General features: G+C 43.5%; 1 protein-coding gene across 4 annotated transcripts in view; it reads right to left on the bottom strand.

The window, feature by feature from the left end:
• Positions 1-20,619, bottom strand: part of STON2 (stonin 2) — a 153,347-nt gene that overhangs the window by 76,644 nt on the left and 56,084 nt on the right. For all 4 annotated transcript variants that reach the window (XM_059056068.2, XM_067027940.1, XM_067027942.1 and 1 more), the window contains exon 4: positions 14,766-14,960. In XM_059056068.2, the coding sequence (XP_058912051.1) occupies positions 14,766-14,960 (195 nt within the window). The remainder of the gene's footprint in view (positions 1-14,765; positions 14,961-20,619) is intronic.

Genomic DNA, 20,619 nt, shown 5'->3' with positions numbered 1-20,619 from the left:
TTTCTGGCACAAGATGGGAAACAGATAGGTAGATACATTCAAATGTAAATTTACAAATAAGGGATACCTTTAAAAAATAAAAATACTATCTGCTCTTCTTCACATTAGGGACTTTATTTATACTCTCTCATTTTATAAATTTTTTACCAAGATCTGGCCCTGAATTCTATTTCTGGAGGGTCACAAAGAAAATGAAGCAAGGTAGATGTATTGATTACCCAAACCACCACTACTGGAAAAGGAGCCTCAAAGTGCATTGAATGTTCGCAATTCAGGAACAGAAATGCGAGCAACTGGGAGTGCAGAGGGCACATACGTGTCCAGTCACAGAACTCCAGTCAACTCCCAGGATTTCATCCAGGCTCTTCTGGGTAGCACTACCATACATACGATAACAAAAAGTTCTGCCAATACTATATTTAAAGTGGGTGAGGGGACTTCCCTGGTGGTCCAGTGGTTAAGAATCTGTCTTGCAATGCAGGGAACAGGGGTTCGACCCCTGGTCAGGGAACTAAGATCCCACAGGCCACGGGGCAACTAAGCCCACATGCTGCAACTACTGAGCCTGTATATCTCAAGGAGAGAGACTGCAGGCTGCAAACTACAGAGTCCACGTGCTGTGGAGCCTGCCCAGCACAACTAGAGAGAAGTGCATGCACCACAAAAGATCCCATGTGCCTCAACTAAGACCCAACACAGCCAATAAATTAAATAAATAAAACAAAATCTGATCTTTAAATAAATAAATAAATAAATAAATAAAGTGGGTGAGGTCAGACATCTTCAATAAATGTCACCTGTTCATTTGACATTAGTGACCTTAGGCTAAGTTAAGCCACAGTAACAGACAACTCCAGAATCCTGGTGGCTCACAATTACAAAGATTTATTTCTCCCATTACATCTATCAAGAATTAGCTGCAGGGACTTCTCTCGTGGCGCGGTGGTTAAGAATCCACCTGCCAATGCAGGGGACATGGGTTCGAACCCTGGTCCGGGAAGATCCCACGTGCCGCGGAGCAACTAATCCCATGTGCCACCATTACTGAGCCGGCGCTCTATAGCCTGCGAGCCACAACTGCTGAGCCCGCGCACCACAACTACTGAAGCCCGCGCACCTAGAGCCCATGCTTTGCAACAAAACAAGCCACTGCAATAAGAAGCCCAAGCACCACAAGGAAAAGCAGCCCCCGCTCGCTGTGACTAGAGAAAGCCAGCGCGTGGCAACAAAAACCCAAAGCAGCAAAAAGAAAAGAAAGAAAAGAAAAAAAAAAGAAAGGAAGGAAGGGAGGGAGGAAGGGAGGAAGGAAGGAAAGAAGGAAGGGAGGAAGGAAAGAAAGAATTAGTTGCAGCTCTGTCCACATCATTCTGGGGCCCAGGCTGAAAAAGCAGCCCCTGTTCAGGACGTTAGACTCATCTGAGCATTCGTGGGCACTACCCTAGCAGTTCAGAGGCAGGCTCACATAACATATGTCCAAGTACTTTAAAGTATGGACCAAGCTAAAACCTGTTCAATAAAGCATGTCTTATCCTCTGTGATCGATATATGTTCATACCAACCCAGAAGGCCAAGATGGAATTGTAACTTGTGGCCTCCTTGGAACTCTACACAGAAACATCACTGTGCAGGGAGAAGTGGCCCCTGGCTTGAGGGCCGCTCCCTTCTCACTCCCCTCCCCCACCCCACTCCCCCCCACACACTGTCCTCAGCTCCAAGCTCTATTTCTAGCTCCTGCAGCCCTAGGGCTGCACACACCCACAGCATGGGCTGCATCTGGGTGCACAGGTCCAGGGTGAGACCAAGGAGCGGGCCCATGGCTGTCTAGGCAAAGGGTTCTGGAGTCCCGGGCAATGGACTGTGGTCTAGAAGGTGGAGTGTGAGGACAAGCGAAGCCAGAGGAGCACCGAAACAAGGGCCAAGCCAGGGTCTGAGGTCAGCATGTGGGGCAGAGTGGGTGACTCTAACAAAGGGAAAAGCATGTGGAAATCTATGCTGAGAGTGTCACTTCCACCTGTGTTGCACTGCCAAAAAGCAGGTCCCATGGTCAAGCCAGACGTCAATGGGGCAGGAATATCATCCTGTTGTAGGGGAGGCCTCCGTAATGTGGCTGGGTCGGGGGTTCGGGGAACATTTTGACCAGTGATAAAGGCATACCTTATTTTATTGCATTTTGCTTTATTGCCCTGTACAGATATACTTTGTTTTTTACAGATTGAAGGTTTGTGGTGACCCTGCATCTAGCAAGTCTCTTGGCGCCATTTTTCCAATAGCGTTTGCTCATTTCATGTCTCTGTGTCACGTTTTGGTAGTTCTCACAATATCTCGAACTTTTTCATTATTACATTTGTCATGGTGATCTGTGATCAGTGATTTTTGAAGTTACTGTTAGAACTGTGGTAGAAAGGGCAAGAGAACTAGAATTAGAAGTGGAGCCTGAAGATGTGACTGAATTGCTGCAATCTCATAATAAAACCTTAACAGATGAGGAGTTGCTTCTTACGGATGAGCAAAGAAAGTGGTTTCTTGAGATGGAAACTACTCTTGGTGAAGATGCTGTGAAGATTGTTGACATGACAACACATTTGTGATAATGTTTTTAATGACAAAAGCATTCAAAATATTGCATAAATTTAGTTGATACAGCAGTGGCGGGTTTGAGAGGATTGACTCCCGTTTTGAAAGAAGTTCTACAGTGGGTAAAATGCTATCAAACAGCACTGCACGCTGCAGAGAAACCATTCCTGAAAGGAAGAGCCAACCAACATGGCAGACTTCATCGCTGTCTTGCTTTAAGAAGTTGCCACAGCAACCACCATACTGATCAGTCAGCATCAAGGCAAGACCCTCCACCAGCAAAAAGATTACAACTCGCTGAAGGCTCAGATGATGGTTTGCATTTTTTAGCAACAAAGTTTTTTTTTTAATTTTATTTATTTATTTATTTATTTTTGGCTGCGTTGGGTCTTTGTTGCTGCACACAGGCTTTCTCTAGTTGTGGCGAGCGGGGGCTACTGTCGGTTGCAGCGCACGGGCTTCTCATTGCAGTGGCTTCTCTTGTTGCAGAGCACAGGCTCTAGGTGCTCAGGCTTCAGTAGTTGTGGCACATGGGCTCAGTCGTTGTGGCCCGTGGGCTGTAGAGCGCAGGCTCAGTAGTTGTGGCGCACAGACTCAGTTCCTCCGTGGCACGTGGGATCTTCCCGGACCAGGGCTCGAACCCATGTCCCCTGCACTGGCAGGCAGATTCTTAACCACTGCACCACCAGGGAAGCCCCCAAAGGATTTTTTAATTAAGGTATCTATCTTGTTTTTTAGACATAATGCTATTGCACACATAACATACTATAGTGTGAACATAACTTTTATATGTACTGGGAAACCAAAAACTTTGCCTGACTCGCTTTATTGCAATATTCACTTTGTTGCAGTGGTCTGGAAGGGAAGCTGAAAGGTCTCCGAGGTCTGCCTGTACAATCTTCTTTCCTTAGATACCAGTACTGAGGGTTTAAGGAAGGATGACAAAATCCTGGAGTTGAAAACAAAGATTAACAGCTCACAACTGGTTGCTTTCTAAATGCGTAGGGCAAGCAGCAGACACTCAGTGTAAGGGAGGTGGGGGGACTGGATCGAAATATGCCAAAGTGGAAAATGCCTCCACAGTCCCAGCATCCTCTTTGGGAAAAGGACAATTACTTGGCAAAGGGAAAGTAGCAAGTCTCCCGGGATACATTCTGGCTCAAACTAATAATGTGTTGCTTGAGGCAACCAATTTGTCCAAACAAACCAATTCTGAAGAGGAGGAGGGGCGAGGCACATCATGAAAGTAAACCTGGCATTGGCTCCCTACCCCCATCCAGCCATCCCTCTCACCCCACCCTCCCTCCCTCCTCTTCTCGGGGAAGCTTTTCTTCCTGATTCTAATTCTGCAGAAAAATGCCATAAGACACAAGTGGTTTCACAAAGCATGCTGAGTGAGGCCACCCTTCAGTCAATGAGAACAGAAAGAATCAAAGAAACTGCCTTTCTGTAAAAGCGGTTTACAGAAACTAGCCAAGGACATAAAGTAGAACCTCTTTTGGGTTCCATGTGGCCGTTTTTCCACAACTTAAAAGAATTTTCCTCTCGTAGATTAAGTCCTAGCTCTAAAACAAGAGGAATTCTGAAGACCGCATTATATCGCTATCATCATAATGCCTACTCCTTATTTTATTCCAGAAATTTTATGTTCCAGGTCTCACTGAACCCTCAAAATAAACCTGCAAGCTCAGTATTATCATTATTATTTCCATTCTACAGTTGAGGAAACTAAAGGTCACTGAGGTTAAATAATTTGCCGAATGTCATGGAGCAGGGGAGTAGTAGAACCAGTGTTTGGTCTGTCAGACTCAGAAGATCATGGCTTTTTATCACTCTATATCTACTTCCTGTAAAGAGTAGGCAACTAGCATCATGCCAGTGAAAAATTACAAGTATATGACAGTAATGTTTGAAACAATGGCCTCCCCCACAAAGCAAACAGGCCAGCACTCAACCCCCAAACAAACAGGCCATGCCCCAAACAGACACATATAGCACAGAAGAAATTTTAAAATGCTCTAGTAACATATTTAATTTTCTAAGTGGAAGCATTTTCATTCTTTTTTTTTTTCTGATTTTTAGAGCTATTATGGTTATTATAATAATTCAGATCCTACAGAAATAAAAGTAGTAAGGAATGAAAAGTCCACTACCCGAAGATAACCAATTTTAGCAGTTTGGGATACAGCCTATCAAACTTTTTTCTATATACTCAGAAATACACACATACACACACACACACACACACACACACACACACTAACATGGCAAAACTCTATATAGGCCAATATAGCAAAATAATTATATATTCTATTCTGTAACACACCTTTTTCAATTAATATAATTGGGACACTTTCCATGGCTGCATAGCCTTTCACTTTATTTGACATTGGGGTTTTGTTTGTTTGCTTTGCTAATATAAACAGTGTTGCTGTGCACACACAGGCACATGTCAAATTATTTAATTGGGATAAACTAACCGTTAAAGAGTGACATTCAAATTGACACCAATAGCTAGAACGCCCTCCAGAAAGGTCCTTCTGTGATCCTTGCACGCAAATTCCCAGCTCTGCACTCTCAACGCTAGATACTACCAATCATTTAAACTTTACCAAGCCGATAAACATCATTGTTTATCTGCACAACTGATTATGGGGATTATCATCTTTTCGTATTACATCTTTGTGTTTCTTCTTTTGTGATCTATCATATTTACTTTTTTTTTTTTTTTTTTTTTTTTTTTTTTTGCGGTATGCGGGGCTCTCACTGTTGTGGCCTCTCCCGTTGCGGAGCACAGGCTCCGGACACGCAGGCCTAGCGGCCATGGCTCACGGGCTTAGTTGCTCCGCGGCACGTGGGATCCTCCCGGACCGGGGCACGAACCCGCGTCCCCTGCATCGGCAGGCGGGCTCTCAACCACTGCGCCACCAGGGAAGCCCTATCATATTTACTTTTGAATTGGCATGTAAGCCAATGAGTCCAGCAGGATAAACCAGCCCCTTCGTGAATGAGCAAGCCATCCCATAGAAGAGCAGGTGAAAAGGCTGAGTGAGAGGTTTATTAAGCACAAACAACTACTTTCTCCTTACTGTAACTGTGGGAAGTAGGTTTTAAATGGAGTGTCAGATCCAAAATCCAGTTTCCATAGCAAGTGGCACTGCTAGTGTTGAAGACCCAATGCAGCCAAAAATAAATAAATTAAATAAATAAATTAAAAAAAAAAAAGAGTAGAGGCACAGAGATGGAACATGTTGAAGCATAACAGGGAAACATGTGATATGGATTCTGTCTATTCTAAATGCTAAATGTCTTTTAAATTTGTTCAGTTTCCTTTAACCTAGTCCAGTCCCCTACTCCAGGCCACCATGTATGTTACCCGAATTACAGCAGAATATTAATACTACCAACAGTACAACCATTAACACAACCAATAGCTACCATTCAGAATGATAATGTGCTATGGAAACATCTGTGATTTCTGTTGATGATTAAGTGCGAGATACTGCAACTACTACTGTGGCTTGCCGCCTACACCCATAATTGAAAGAAATGCTCATTTCACTAACCTCCCTAGAGGTGAGAGACAGCAGTGACCTATCATCCAAGTTCACGGACCCTCTGAAGTCTAAGTGGTTCCAAATATCTAGCTTTGATCATCTGTTTGGCAATGAAAGAACACAGCCTCGTTTTTTTCTTTTTATCGGGTAAAATTGCTTTACAGTGTTGTGTTAGTTTCTGCTGTACAATGAAGTGAATCAGCTATACGCATACATGTATCCCCTCCCTCTCGGACCTCCCTCCCACCCACAAGGTCATCACAGAGCACCGAGCTGAGCTCCCTGTGCTACACAGCATGTTCCCACTAGCTCTCTACCTTACACATGGTAATGTATTTATGTCAAGCCTAATCTTCCGATTTGTCCTGCCCTCCCCTTCCCACCTTGTGTGCACAGCATCAACAAGCCTGGACATCAATCCTGATTCTGTCCCTTAACTAATGTGTGGCTCTGGGCACTGGTGTTGTCATCTATAAAAGGAAGATCGTAACACTACAAAGAACACCACAGAAAGTAATGAATAAAAGGCACTACAGTTGTCACCTCCTCTTCAGGACTAGTGCATTAGCAGTTCTAAAAGGGACTTGCAAAATCTCTGGTTGGAGGTCACAGGTTTTCTTATTAAGTAGTTCTAAAATATCTAGTTTATTTTTTATTTTTTTGCGGTACGCGGGCCTCTCACTGTTGTGGCCTCTCCCGTTGCAGAGCACAGGCTCCGGACACGCAGGCCCAGCGGCCATGGCTCACGGGCCCAGCCGCTCCGCGGCATGTGGGATCTTCCCGGACCGGGGCACGAACCCGTGTGCCCTGCATCGGTAGGCGGACTCTCAACCACTGCGCCACCAGGGAAGCCCTAAAATATCTAGTTTAGATAATCTGTATGGAGCACAGCATCTTAAACTCTACCACTCTTTCTCAGATTTTGCTCTACATAGTTGGTTCAATAATCACAAGGACCTATTTCAATATCACAGAAACACTTTCCCCAAATCACCTTCTTTGCACTCTCTGAGCTAAATAAATAGGAAAGGAAAATATGGCTGCTTTGGTCAAAGAATATATAGGGTAAGTGAAATTCTGAGATACCCAGACAGAGAGAGAACCCCCCACTGCACCCACACACATACATCAATTGTTTTTTAGAAAATTTAAAAGACTATAGTAAAACCCAAATAAGAACAGGAAAACAAAATGAATGGACACAACTGGATAAATGGCTAACATGTGAAAACACAGGAAAAAAGTCTTTTTTCCACACTGGCTGCACCTATCTGTTCTCTTTTAATTCTTCCCTGTCATGAAGTTACATTTCAATTAGCAAATACACTTAAGCCTAGGTAACTGGAGAACAGGATTGGGAATAGGGGTCTTCTAGCCCTATATCAGAATAGTTCATTGATTCCACAAATATCCACTGCGTAAGTTCAACGTGCCAGGCAGCGTTCTGGGAATATGAAATGAATATGATATGGTTCCTGCTTCCAAGAAGGCCTCAGTCTAGTCCAGGGGACTCCTGAACAAGTCACTGCTACCCAGTGAGATAAACTCATGAGGGAGGTTTGTACATAGCTCCCGGGATGCAGAGGTTTGTACATAGCTCCTGGGATGCAGGCAGGGAAACTGAGGAGAGAGACTTGGACTGAATCCCAACACTACCCTATACAGTTGTGTGACTTTGGCCAAATCATTTAATCTCCTTAGCTGTGTTTGTGCTTCTATAAAATGGGGTAGTAATATCTACTTTTAAGATTACAAAGATTAAATGTGTGCGTGCATGTGTGTAACACATTCCTAGCATACAGTAGATGTTCCATAGCTAAAAACTATTTTTTAAGCTATATATAAAATTATCCTTTTAACAGCAAAAATTTGTAGATTATCCATTCTTCATAGACAGATGTCATACACATTACTCTTTCCTGTATTTGCAATGACTGGTAAAATACCAGTTTTACTCAATAAAAATTTGTGTTTCTGAGAAACTTTTGAACCTCTTTGAAAAGAAGTTTTCAAAGAAAGCAATCATTAGAGTTTTAAAATACTGATATAAATCCAAAATGTATAACTTAATGGGAGCAAGAATATCAAGGATCCTGGGGCATCCTAAGAACAGAAATGAGGCCAAATTTCTATCTGTTAATGAAAGAGAAAAAGATGTAATTTGTTTTAAAAATATGTTCTAGGGGCTTCCCTGGTGGCGCAGTGGTTGAGAGTCCACCTGCTGATGCAGGGGACACGGGTTCGTGCCCCGGTCCGGGAAGATCCCACACGCCGCAGAGTGGTTGGGCCCATGAGCTATGGCCGCTGAGCCTGCGCGTCCAGAGCCTGTGCTCCACAACGGGAGAGGCTCCAACAATGAGAGGCCCACGTTCCGCAAAAAATAAAATAAAAATAAAATTAAAATTAAATTTTAAAAAATTTAAAAAAATAAAAATATGTTCTACTGTTCTTCGATTTTGAGGAGGACACTATTACTCAGGAGGGATACAAATTATCACTGAAATTCATAGCTAGGCAAAAGAATTTTTAAAATAAGTTAACTCATTTTGTTTTCCAAATATATTTTCCAAAATATATCCAAGGTGAAAAAAAAATCATAAAATACAAATGTGCCTTAAGAATAACAAGAATCCCCTGTAGCCCCATCATGCACAATGATAATTACTGTTTACTGGGAATCTGGGCCCCTGGTCTAGTGTTCTACCAGCTGCAGCAGGATTACGACAAAACAGGCAACAGAGAAACGTGTTACATCTTATAAAGAGGCACACAGCCCCAGTGATGTTCTCATTCTATCCTTAGCCAACCATGACAACAGAAACTTTCTAAGCATCTAAAAAGTGCCTGTCACAAAAATCGAACTCCCGAGTCCATAGGTTTCTACCCATCATAAACACTTGTTTCTGAGGAGGGAGTGGGGGAGAGTCCAAAATTCCTAGGGATCTCCTACTGCTCTGGCAGAATTCCATTGTGATCAGTTAAATGCAAATAAGTCAAGAACATCTGGTCTACATTTGTTTTAAAGCCCACAAGGGTTTAAATACAAAGAACGTTTGGCAAAATGTAGTCCTGAGTCTATCGAATTAGAATTTTTTAAAAAGGCCAAGAGGTATAGCAGAGCATGAGACAAAGTAGAGCTAACTTTGTAAATCCAGGAAAGTTTGCCAAAATATTTCTTTCTGGTTTCTCTGGTTTCCCAACACTTTAGCAATGGCATGCACTTCCAACTCAAATTTGCTAATTTATGTATGTTTGGGTTTCTATACCTTGAGATCTGACCAGGTAACCAGACAGGCACTATGCGTTAATGAAAGACTAAAATGATCTGTAGATGTATATAAATATATACATGTGTGTGTGTATAGATATATACACACACACACATATAAATATAAATTATACTTAGATACATACATAAATACCATATCATTTCAGGACTTTTCAAAATCTTTAATAAGCTAATACATGTTGCGAATCTCCAGCAAAGGTGGCAGGGGGACTTCCCTGGTGGTCCAGTGGTTATGAATCCGCCTTCCAATGCAGGGGAGGTGGGTTCAATCCTTGGTCGGGGAACTAAGATCCCACATGCTGCAGGGCAACGAAGCCCGCGCCCCGCAACTACTGAGCCCCCGTGCCGCAACTAGAGAGCCCACAGGCCGCAAACTACAGAGCCCATGCGCGGCAACTACAGAGCCCACGTGCTCTGGAGGCCTCACGCCACAACTAGAGAGAAGCCTGCACGCCACAACAAAGAGCCCGCACACAGCAACAAAAGATCCCATGTGCCGCAACTAAGACCTGACGCAGCCAAAAATAAATAAATAAATAAATTTTTTTTTTTTTTTAAAAAAAGGTGGCAGGTCATGTCCTAACTCATTGGCCCCAGCATCCTGGCTTTTCTTAGGTGGCTGCGTGGGTGGGACACACTTGGGAGAAATGCTGGACTCTTAAACCCAAATGGGATACAGATGTCTGGGATGCAGATGACTCTCACCAGCTGGAATCCCACTCCTTTCATGCAAGGATCCATTCAACAGGCAATTATTAAACACCTGCTATGTGCTTCACCCAGCATCAGGTTTCTCTGTTTGCATACACACCTGAGCATTCTCATCCCACACTTAAACCGACACCTTTCTTATGCATAAAAGAGAACCAAAATGGAGGCCCACTACTTAACAGCAGCTTGTGCTACTGTAAACATTTCTGTGTTTTCTCTTCTCTTGGTTGCTACGGACTTCCAAGGCAGAAGGCTTATTTTGATTCCTTCGACCCTCTTACTATTTATCAACTCAGGTAAAACTAGGGGCATTACGGAGCTACTGTGACTGGTGAAGATGACAGGGTGTGCCTGTCATCTAGGGAAAGGGGGCCCTGGGGAGACAGGAGGTGCTATTAGGGATCTTGCCTATTCCCACTTTCGCCATTTGCACTGGAAAGCTGAACCCCAGAGCAAACATCTACACTGCTCTCCAGCTCTGCCCACACCCTGTGATTTAACCAAGGTGAGGGGATTTGGGAGTTGTTTGCCTTCCTCCTAATTATCCCCTTAGTGAGAAAACGAGAAGAAAGTGTAGGCGGATCACAGAGTCTTTCCCTCCATAATTATGCTGGGAATCAAGATTGCCCTGTGGGGATGCCAGCTTCCTGCAGGGCTCCTGCCACGGAGGACAGGGAGGAGGTATGGTTTGCTGCGGCCTCATACAGAGCAACAGAGCCAGGGAAACAGGCCAGGCCTGGGCCACCATAATCCCACTCCACATAGGAGATGAATCGCGGAGCATCTGCCCCAGCCGCATCCCCAGGGAAACCCCTGGGCCGGCGGGGCAACTTCTCTTCACCCTCTTCTCCCCTCCGCAATGCTAAAGGACATGGGGGTCGAGAGTGGGCAGATAAATGACATAAGTCTCCCCCGGGAAGGTCCTCCCAAGGACCCCCAAGCCCTCAACACAGGAACCCATCATCCTGAAACCCCGCAGCGTCTCTCCACTTACCCCGGCTCACTGCTGAGGACCGCGAAGCCCCTCTCGGATCCCATCCCACAACGCATATGGTTTACAGTCTTCTTTGGGGCAACAAAGGAGTAGGCAATAATTACCCTCATTTCCCATGCTACAAGGAAATAAGGCACAGGGCTATTCAATTAGGATTGCTTTTTTTTTTTTTTACTCCTAGGGTGCTTCACACTGTACGAGGCACCTCTGCACACACCCTGTCGCCCTGCCTGTGCAGGGGTGCCCAGCCCCATTTCACAGATGAGGAAGAGAAGCTCCAGGGAGAGGAGACAGAGGTGGATGAGAATCTGCTCCTCAGCCCGAGGGATTCAGTTTACCCTGACTGAAACATCCAGCCTCAAAGCAGGGCTCTCCCAGAGGCTGGCCAGTGTCGTAGGCTCGGTGCCAGGCAGAGGATGCGTAGTCACCTGGCTGGGGGCGTTGTCCCATGTCTATCGATTTCTTTGAAGCTCTCAATAGCTCAACTGAAAGCATCTGTAAATTCCCCATTGCTGGGGTAGATGGGTAAGTGCCACAGGCTTCGAAATACTTGGTCGTCCTCCTAAACCTTGTTTTTCCTTATCTTCCTTCTGTCCTGGGACCCAGGATGAGTTAAAGGCTTTTCAAAGCCAGAACTCCACCCTGTTGGCACTGGTCAGGATGTTTGGGAAGAGCCTCATGGGGTTCCCGCAGTGAAGGCTGCATTCAGACACTGTCCACACGGCCTGGGGAACTGCCCTCTGAGCTACTCACCTCACTGCCTCTCATCTTCCAGGGCCCTGGAGGCACACCAGTTCCCACCTCTGGTCCTGGAGAGTGACTGGAGGTGAGACGCAAAGGAAGACCTCTCCATCATAAGCAGATGGGGCCACTGCTAGCACCTGGGCTAATCTGGGTCCTTGCCTGAAGACTAAAGAATTAGGATATTTCTTTTCCAAATGCAGTGTCCAGAAACTTGTTTATGTAACACAATACAGTGGGCACAGCGCAGTTATCTGTAAGAACTCATATCTGTTAAGGAAACAGGAGCTTTTTCCTCAAGCTCTGGTATATATATATATATCCTCTATACCTATCTGTACAGAAGGTCTGGAAGGTAACAGCAAATTGATAACATGATGACTCTGTGGCACTGCGAGGTATGGGAGCCCCTGGAAAAGGCTCTGGAACTGAGACACAGATTTGTCCATTCCTTAGCGGTGTTCTCTTCGACAAGTCCCTTAACCTTCTACAGACTCAGGGTCAACTAGGATATGACAATGATGTCTGCCAGAGGGATTCTCGTAAAGGCAGAGATAATCCACATCTGACACACAGCACACACTCAGTAAGCCCTGGCTGTGATTATTACTACTTCTGCAAAAGAGGACGGTTGCTATAAGGCCATACCTCTAGCCTCCCTGTAGCTGCAGAAACCACCTCCTGCTGGAGGAGGGAGGGAACCGAGAGCATCACTCATCATCCTCTAGTCCTGGTTTTGCATTTGTGTCTCTGGAGTGACCCCAGCCTGCAGGACATTTAGGTCCTGGTAGGCACCAAAGGGTGTTGGCTGTTCTCCATTGGCTTCACCACCACCCCTCACTCCAAAGCCATTCTCCACCTCTCTACACCTGCTCTGTGGCCTGGCGGCTGACTGTGGGCTGACTCACCAGGGCTCCGTGCCCTTTGGTTTCCAGCAAGATCTGCTGGTGGGAGGACCAACGCAAGATCTGGGTATTTATTCCCCCCTCTCTCCCCACTTTGCCAAGTCTCTGGCAGTGGTGGTGTTCTTTCTATAGCCATAGCTCCTGTGGGGCAGCCCCTCTTCCATGAATCTAGGTCTTGCTGCTTCTGTAAGCAGTTCTTTCATTAAAGTCTCTTCAGCTAAACCCCTCTGAGGGCACCATCTGCTCCCTGCTAGGACCCTGACCAAAACAACACAGGGGAGGAGGCTTTCTCCATGCAAAGGGAGACACTACACACAATTATAAGCTTTGGGGACAGATTAACATTGTCCGGTTCAGGCTAGGACTCTGATCTTCATCATTTGAACCTCTAGGAATTAAAGCAATTTTCACCTAAGTAAAGAGGCCACCAGAAAAACCAGCCCGAGCCTAGAGATCTTGACTTTTGCTGCAGTGAGGAGTCCACCTCTACTTCTCTAAAGCAATAAGGACCCTGGGGCAGGAGAGAGAAGAAACCACATCCTTGACGATCATTCATTCTGTGTCAGGCATTATGTTAAGCTGTTGTACATAAACTGTCCCACTTGGAGTGAGTAATCATTTGGCTGAGATAAGTACTATTATTATGGCCATTTTTCAGATGGGGAAACTGAGTCGCAAAGATACTAAGCATCTTGCCCGAGGTCACAATGGCAGAAGGAGGATCTGAAGCTGAGCAGTCAGACTCCGGTGTCTGTGTGCTCTTAGCCTCCTCCACGGGAAGGCTTGGCAGAGGTTGAGAGCAAGGAGACACAAACAGGAGGCAAGCACTGTCTCTCTTCCTCACCACCTCAGCTTGTGACTTCCCATCCACAAGATGCTCCCATCCATGAAATGCTCCCCAGGGTGGAGAGCGGGTATGAGGGCATATTTCAGCTGCTGATCAAGATCATCCGTCACAGAGCATCAACCAGAATTGAGTGTGTCAGTGCAAACAAAATGCAATACAGAACTGTGGCTTGTGAAGAGAGAGAGAGAGAGACTATCATAAACGAGGATTCCTGCAATATTATCAAATACCAAACCAAATCCCGTCTGAACCCTTTAGTCTGCAAGAGGGTCACTCTTTCTACTTGTAGAACCTCCCAGGAGCACACACCGTGAGGACAAATGTTACCCAAATTTGAAAAATGATCCAGAGACGAATTCCTAAAGCACACCTTTGAGAAGGAAAAACAAATATTGTTGGACGCACTGGGTAAATTCCTCCACAGGGGAACCATCAGTAACTATCACTTTCAAAGGAAAGCAATCCCATGGGCCAAACAAACACAACACTAACCACACACATCTTTCCAATGCTGCCCTAAACCCAACCCATAATACGGTGCTTGCTGACAGGCCCATATTCTACCTGTAAAGCCAGCCAGCATTCCACCCTATACCTACCGGAAATGTAATAAATGAGAACATGGGATGTTATAGATTGGTGCATAGCTCAATCCAGGCACAACAGAAAAAAACAGAACTGTAAAATGATCTGTACTCTGGACACAACGGCTGCATCCTGATTCTCATTCCACTTCACATAACATTTACTTTTTCTCTGCTTCAATCTAACCTTCCTCTTGCTGAACAGGGAAGGTGCGTGGGTGGTAGAATGAAAGATTCAGCCTTGTGCATATTACACATAGTTCGGTTAACCAAGGAGAAAATAAATTGACAGGGAACCGTACTTGTACAGAACAGTCAGAAAACAACCCCTTAAGATATACTGTCAAATGGTTTCCCAGTATTGATAACCTGCCAACCAATAGCCAATCTGTGTGCATGTTTTTTCCCAATGCAATTTTGAACCACTCAGGATTCTAGCTTTGTGACTGCATGACTATGCCTGAACTCATTCTGCAAACAAAGCTGGCTGCAGAGATTTGATAAGTGGCAACAGGTCACCAAAAGTGATTTGCAGAGCCCTCTGGCTTGGGGCTCCCTCTTACCAGTTGAGTCGGCCCTGGAAGCCAGGCCACTCTGCTCCTCAGCACTGATGAGCTGTAGGTCTGTGTATGAGGGCCCAAAACTAGGACTACTGGCATCTTCAGAATGTGTGGACCAGCTGCTCTCGGAGGGCAGAGGGCATCTCCTCAGGGAGTTGAAGGAAGGGCACGTCCAGCAAGGCATGGTCAATGATATGGCTGGGGACAGACAGAAAACCAAAAACATACAGTATAAATAGTTGTCCCTTGTTTATCTTTAGTGCTTGTTCTGACTTTGATGTTATGAAAGTCAGACAAGCACTAAAACAACACAAGCACTATGAAATCTCAACAGCCGTACAAGGCAAGGAAGTGTCACTCATGATATAGACAGGGAAAACTAATTGACTGAGACCTCACAGTGAGTCAGTATCAAAACCAGTACTACCATTAAGGTCTAATGACCCTCAAATCAAAGATAAGCTCACCAAAGAATATGAGTAATTTTAGGCTCTACTTTTTTTTTCTTTTTTGGCTGCACTGGGTCTTTGTTGCTGCCCACGGGCTTTCTCTAGTTGCAGCGAATGGGGGCTACTCTTTGTTGCGGTGCACGGGCTTCTTTCTCATTGCAGTGGCTTCTCTTCTTGCGGAGCACAGACTCTAAGGCTCAGTAGTTGTGGCACACGGGCTTAGTTGCTCCGCAGCATGTGGGATCTCCCCAGACCAGGGCTCGAACCCGTGTCCCCTGCATTGGCAGGCAGATTCTTAACCACTGCTCCACCTGCGAAGTCCCTAGGCTCTACTTCTATTTCTAAACCTAGGTTTCGGCTTCATTCAGACCTAAACTACATGCAGTTTCACCCTTAACCTTACATTTCCTCCATTTTTAGTGGCACACCAACACTCTCAAGAAAACTTACCAATTTGCACTGCAAAATGAGAGCTAGGTTGGATTAAGGGATAAGAATGTGAATATAGATGTATTTGCATATCAATGTGATATGTCTCTGCTTGCCTTGAGTTTGACTGTAACTGGAGAATCTGTAGACTGTTACATATACAAATTGAGATCTACTAGGACTGCTGACCTGGCATACAATGAAAAATATCTTTAAGGGGTAAGTGCACAGGGCTTGGCTTTATCTCTGTAACCTTGAGCACCACATTTAGCAAAAACCACGTCGGAAAGTTTCTTTTTTAAAATCAAGTTTCCTAATGTTCCTAATTTGTCTTTGGTTAATTGCCTATCACATGGTTTCTCCACTGTGTTGCATAAGAATCTTATTGCAAATTTACTGACAAGTACTGAAAACAAGTGCTGAAGAGTGTGGACAGGGAAGGAAGAATTTTTTAAAAAGAAAGAAACTAGCGATTATTGAGTACCCATGAAATGTCAGACATATTTACAAATGTTATCTCATTTTGCCCATGGGTCCTGAGAGTTAGACAGTGGTCTTCCTTTACACAGGGGGTAACAGACCCAAAGAGGTTAAGTAGCTTGTCCAAAAACATAGAGTCAGTCAGGCCTCCTGGCTGCAGAGTCGAAATTATGGTGTTGGGTTCAGAAACAGGAAGAGATACTGAGATTTAAGAGGAAAATGAATAAATAAATAGCAATATCTGTGACATGGTGTAAATACGAAACTACAGAGAATTTTCATTCTATTTTCTTAGGCTATTATAAAACATAGAGATCTTTTCTCTATCTGGAATGCTTATGGCTCACACCCCGTTTTCCTTAAAAATGTCACCTTCTCAGTGAGGTACTCCTGAGCTATTCTCTCCAAAGATGCAAGTCCCCTTCTCTGCTTTATTTCTCCTTACCGTTATCTCTGTCTAACATCCTATATATCCAATGTCTTCCCCACTACAATTCAAGCTCCTTGGGGGCAAGGATTTTCGTTCATTATTGTTCACTCTTCTACCCTGAAGGGGAGCAGGATTTGCTACCCCAAAATATGCCTTTTTGGCATAAGAATTATTTTAGGCTCATTATTTTTTAGAAACAGCTGATGAGGGAGAAGCTCTGAAAACTCAGTGAAAGTTACCCTATTGTAAGGGACATTTACACTTATAAGGGAAATCTCCATTTGTAAATGTGTCTCCCTCTCTGTACCACGAATGGGAGGAGGTCCAAATCTCCAGAGACCCTTTATCAGCAGAGAAGGCCTGGACTTAAATCTGCATAACAACCTTACCCTTGTTTACCAGGGTAACCTGGTAACTTACCCAAACTGGCCTATTCCCTCCCCCAACATCCTCCTTTGTCTTTACCTACTATTTAAGGTGGTGCCTTGGGCAGTTTCAGGGAGTTATTCATTTTTTCTGGGTACCTCCCATGTATATAGGAATATACATGTTTATAAACTTCTGGGGAGTCGCTCAGAGCTACCTCCCAGGGACTTGGGGCTGCAGGCAGCCATGTGGCAAACAGGGTCTTGGTGCTCCGGCTGGGTGTCAGGCCTGTGCCGCTGAAGTGGGAGAGCCGAGTTCAGGACACTGGTCCACCAGAGACCTCCTGGCTTCACATAATATCAAACGGTGAAAGCTCTCCCAGAGATCTCCATCTCAATGCTAAGACCCAACTCCACTCAATGCTAAGACGCAAGCTCCAGTGCTGGACACCCTATGCCAAACAACTAGCAAGACAGGAACACAACCACACCCATTAGCATTGAGGCTGCCTAAAGTCATAAGGTCACAGACACCCCAAAACACACCACTGGATGTGGTCCTGCCCACCAGAAAGACAAGATCCAGCCTCATCCACCAGAACACAGGCACCAGTCTCCTCCACCAGGAAGCCTACACAACCCACTGAACAAATATCACCCACTGGGGGCAGACACCACAAAACAATGGGAACTAAGAACCTGCAGCCTGTGAAAAGGAGACCCTAAACACAGTAAGTTAAGGTTACACAGCAGAGAAAAGAGCAAGGTAAAAACCCACCAGACCAAACAAATGAAGAGGAAATACGTAGTCTACCTGAAAAAGAATTCAGAGTAATGACAGTAAAGATGATCCAAAATCTTGGAAATAGAGTGGAAAAAATACAAGAAATGTTTAACAAAGACCTAGAAGAACTAAAGAGGAAACAAATAATGATGAACAACACAAAACAAGAAATTAAAAATTCTCTAGGAGGAATGAATAGTGGAATAATGGATAAGTGACCTGGAAGATATAATAGTGGAAATAACTACCACAGAAAAAAAAAAAGAAAAAGGAATGAAAAGAATTGAGGGCAGTCTCAAAGACCTCTGGGACAACACTAAATGCACCAACATTTGAATTATAGCAGTCCCAGAAGAAGAGAAAAAGAAAGGGACTGAGAAAATATGTGAAGAGATTATAGTTGAAAACTTCCCTGATATGGGAAAGGAAATAGTCAAATCCAGGAAGCACAGAGTCCCATACAGGATAAATCCAAGGAGAAACACACCAAGACACATATTAATCAACCTGTCAAAAATTAAAATACAAAGAAAAAATATTAGAAGCAGCAAGGAAAAAACAACATACAAGGGAACCCCATAAGGTTAACAGCTGATCTTTCAGTAGAAACTCTGCAAGCCAAAAGGGAGTGGCAGGACATATTTCAAGTGATGAAAGCAAAAAACATACAACCAGGATTACTCTACCCAGCAAGGATGTGATTCAGATTCAATGGAGAAATTAAAACGTTTACAGATGAGCAAAAGCTAAGAGAATTCAGCACCACCAAGCCAGCTTTACAGCAAGTGCTAAAGGAACTTCTCTAGGCAGGAAACACAAGAGAAGGAAAAGACCTACAATAACAAACCCAAAACAATTTAAGAAAATGGTAATAAGAACATACATATCGATAACTACCTTAAATGTAAATGGATTAAATGCTCCAACCAAAAGACAGAGACTGGCTGAATGGATACAAAAACAAGACCCATATATATGCTGTCTACAAGAGACCCACTTCAGACCTAGGGACACATACAGACTGAAAGTGAGGGGATGGAAAAAGTTATTCCATGCAAATGGAAATCAAAGAAAGCTAGAGTAGCAACTCTCATATCAGACAAAATAGACTTTAAAATAAAGACTATTACAAGAGACAAAGGAGGACACTACATAATGATCAAGGGATCGATCCAAGAAGAACATATAGCAATTATAAATATGCACCCAACATAGGAGTACCTCAATACATAAGGTAAATGCTAACAGCCATAAAAGGGGAAATCGACAGTAACACAATCATAGTAGGGGACTTTAACAACCCACTTTCACCAATGGACAGATCATCCAAAATGAAAATAAATAAGAAAACACAAGCTTTAAATGATATATTAAACAAGACGGACTTAATGGATATTAATAGGACATTCCATCCAAAATCAACAGAACGCACTTTCTTCTCAAGTGCTCATGGAACATTCTCCAGTATAGATCAAATCATGGGTCACAAATCAAGCCCTGGTAGACTTAAGAAAACTGAAATCATATCAAGTATCTTTCCAGCAACAACGTTATAAGACTAGATATCAATTACAGGAAAAAAATCTGTTAGAAATACAAACACATGGAGGCTAAACAATACCCTACTTAATAATCAAGAGATCACTGAAGAAATCAAAGAGGAAATCAAAAAATACCTAAAACAAATGACAATGAAAACACGATGACCCAAAAGCTATGGGATACAGCAAAAGCAGTTCTAAGAGAGAAGTTTATAGCAATACAATCCTACCTCAAGGAACAAGAAACATCTCAAATAAACAACCTAACCTTACACCTAAAGCAATTAGAAAAAGAACAACAACAAAAAAACCAAAGTTAGCAGAAGGAAAGAAATCATAAAGATCAGATCAGAAATAAATGAAGGAAACAATAGCAACGATCAATAAAACTAAAAGCTGGTTCTTTGAGAAGATAAACAAAATTGATAAACCATTAGCCAGACTCATCAAGGAAAGAAGAGAGACGATTCAAATTAATAGAATTAGAGATGAAAAAGAAGTAACAACTGACACTGCAGAAATACAAAGGATCATGAGAGATTACTAGAAGCAACTCTATGCCAATAAAATGGACAACCTAGAAGAAATGGACAAATTCTTAGAAAAGTACAACCTTCCAAGACTGAACCAGGAAGAAATAGAAAATATAAACAGACCAATCAAAAGCACTAAAATTGAGACTGTGATTAAAAATCTTCCAACCAACAAAAGCCCAGGACCAGATGGCTTCACAGACGAATTCTCTCAAACATTTAGAGAAGAGCTAACACCTATCCTTCTCAAACTCTTCCAAAATACAGCAGAGGGAGGAAAACTCCCAAACTTATTCTATGTGGCCACCATCACCCTGATAGCAAAACCAGACAAAGCTATCACAAAGAAAGAAAACTACAGGCCAATATCACCAATGAACATAGATGCAAAAATCCTCAACAAAATACTAGCAAACAGAATGTAACAGCACATTAAAAGGATCATACACCATGATCAAGTGGGGTTTATCCCAGGAATACAACGACTCTTCAATATATCCATATGAATCAATGTGATAAACCATATTAAAAAACTGAAGGGGAAAAACCATATGATCATCTCAATAGATACAGAAAAAGCTATCAACAAAATTCAACAACCATTTATGATAAAAACCCTCCAGAAGGTAGGCATAGAGGGAACTTACCTCAACATAATAAAGGCCATATATGACAAACCCACAGCCAACATCATCCTCAATGGCGAAAAAATGAAACCATTTCCTTTAAGATCAGAAACAAGACAAGGTTGTCCACTTTCACCATTATTATTCAACATAGTTTTGGAAATTTTAGCCACAGCATTCAGAGAAGAAAAAGAAATAAAAGGAATCCAAATCGGAAAAC

The sequence above is a fragment of the Kogia breviceps genome, chromosome 3, assembly GCF_026419965.1.
Source record: "Kogia breviceps isolate mKogBre1 chromosome 3, mKogBre1 haplotype 1, whole genome shotgun sequence".
Taxonomy (NCBI): domain Eukaryota; kingdom Metazoa; phylum Chordata; class Mammalia; order Artiodactyla; family Physeteridae; genus Kogia; species Kogia breviceps.
This window is presented reverse-complemented; position numbering and strand designations above follow the sequence as displayed.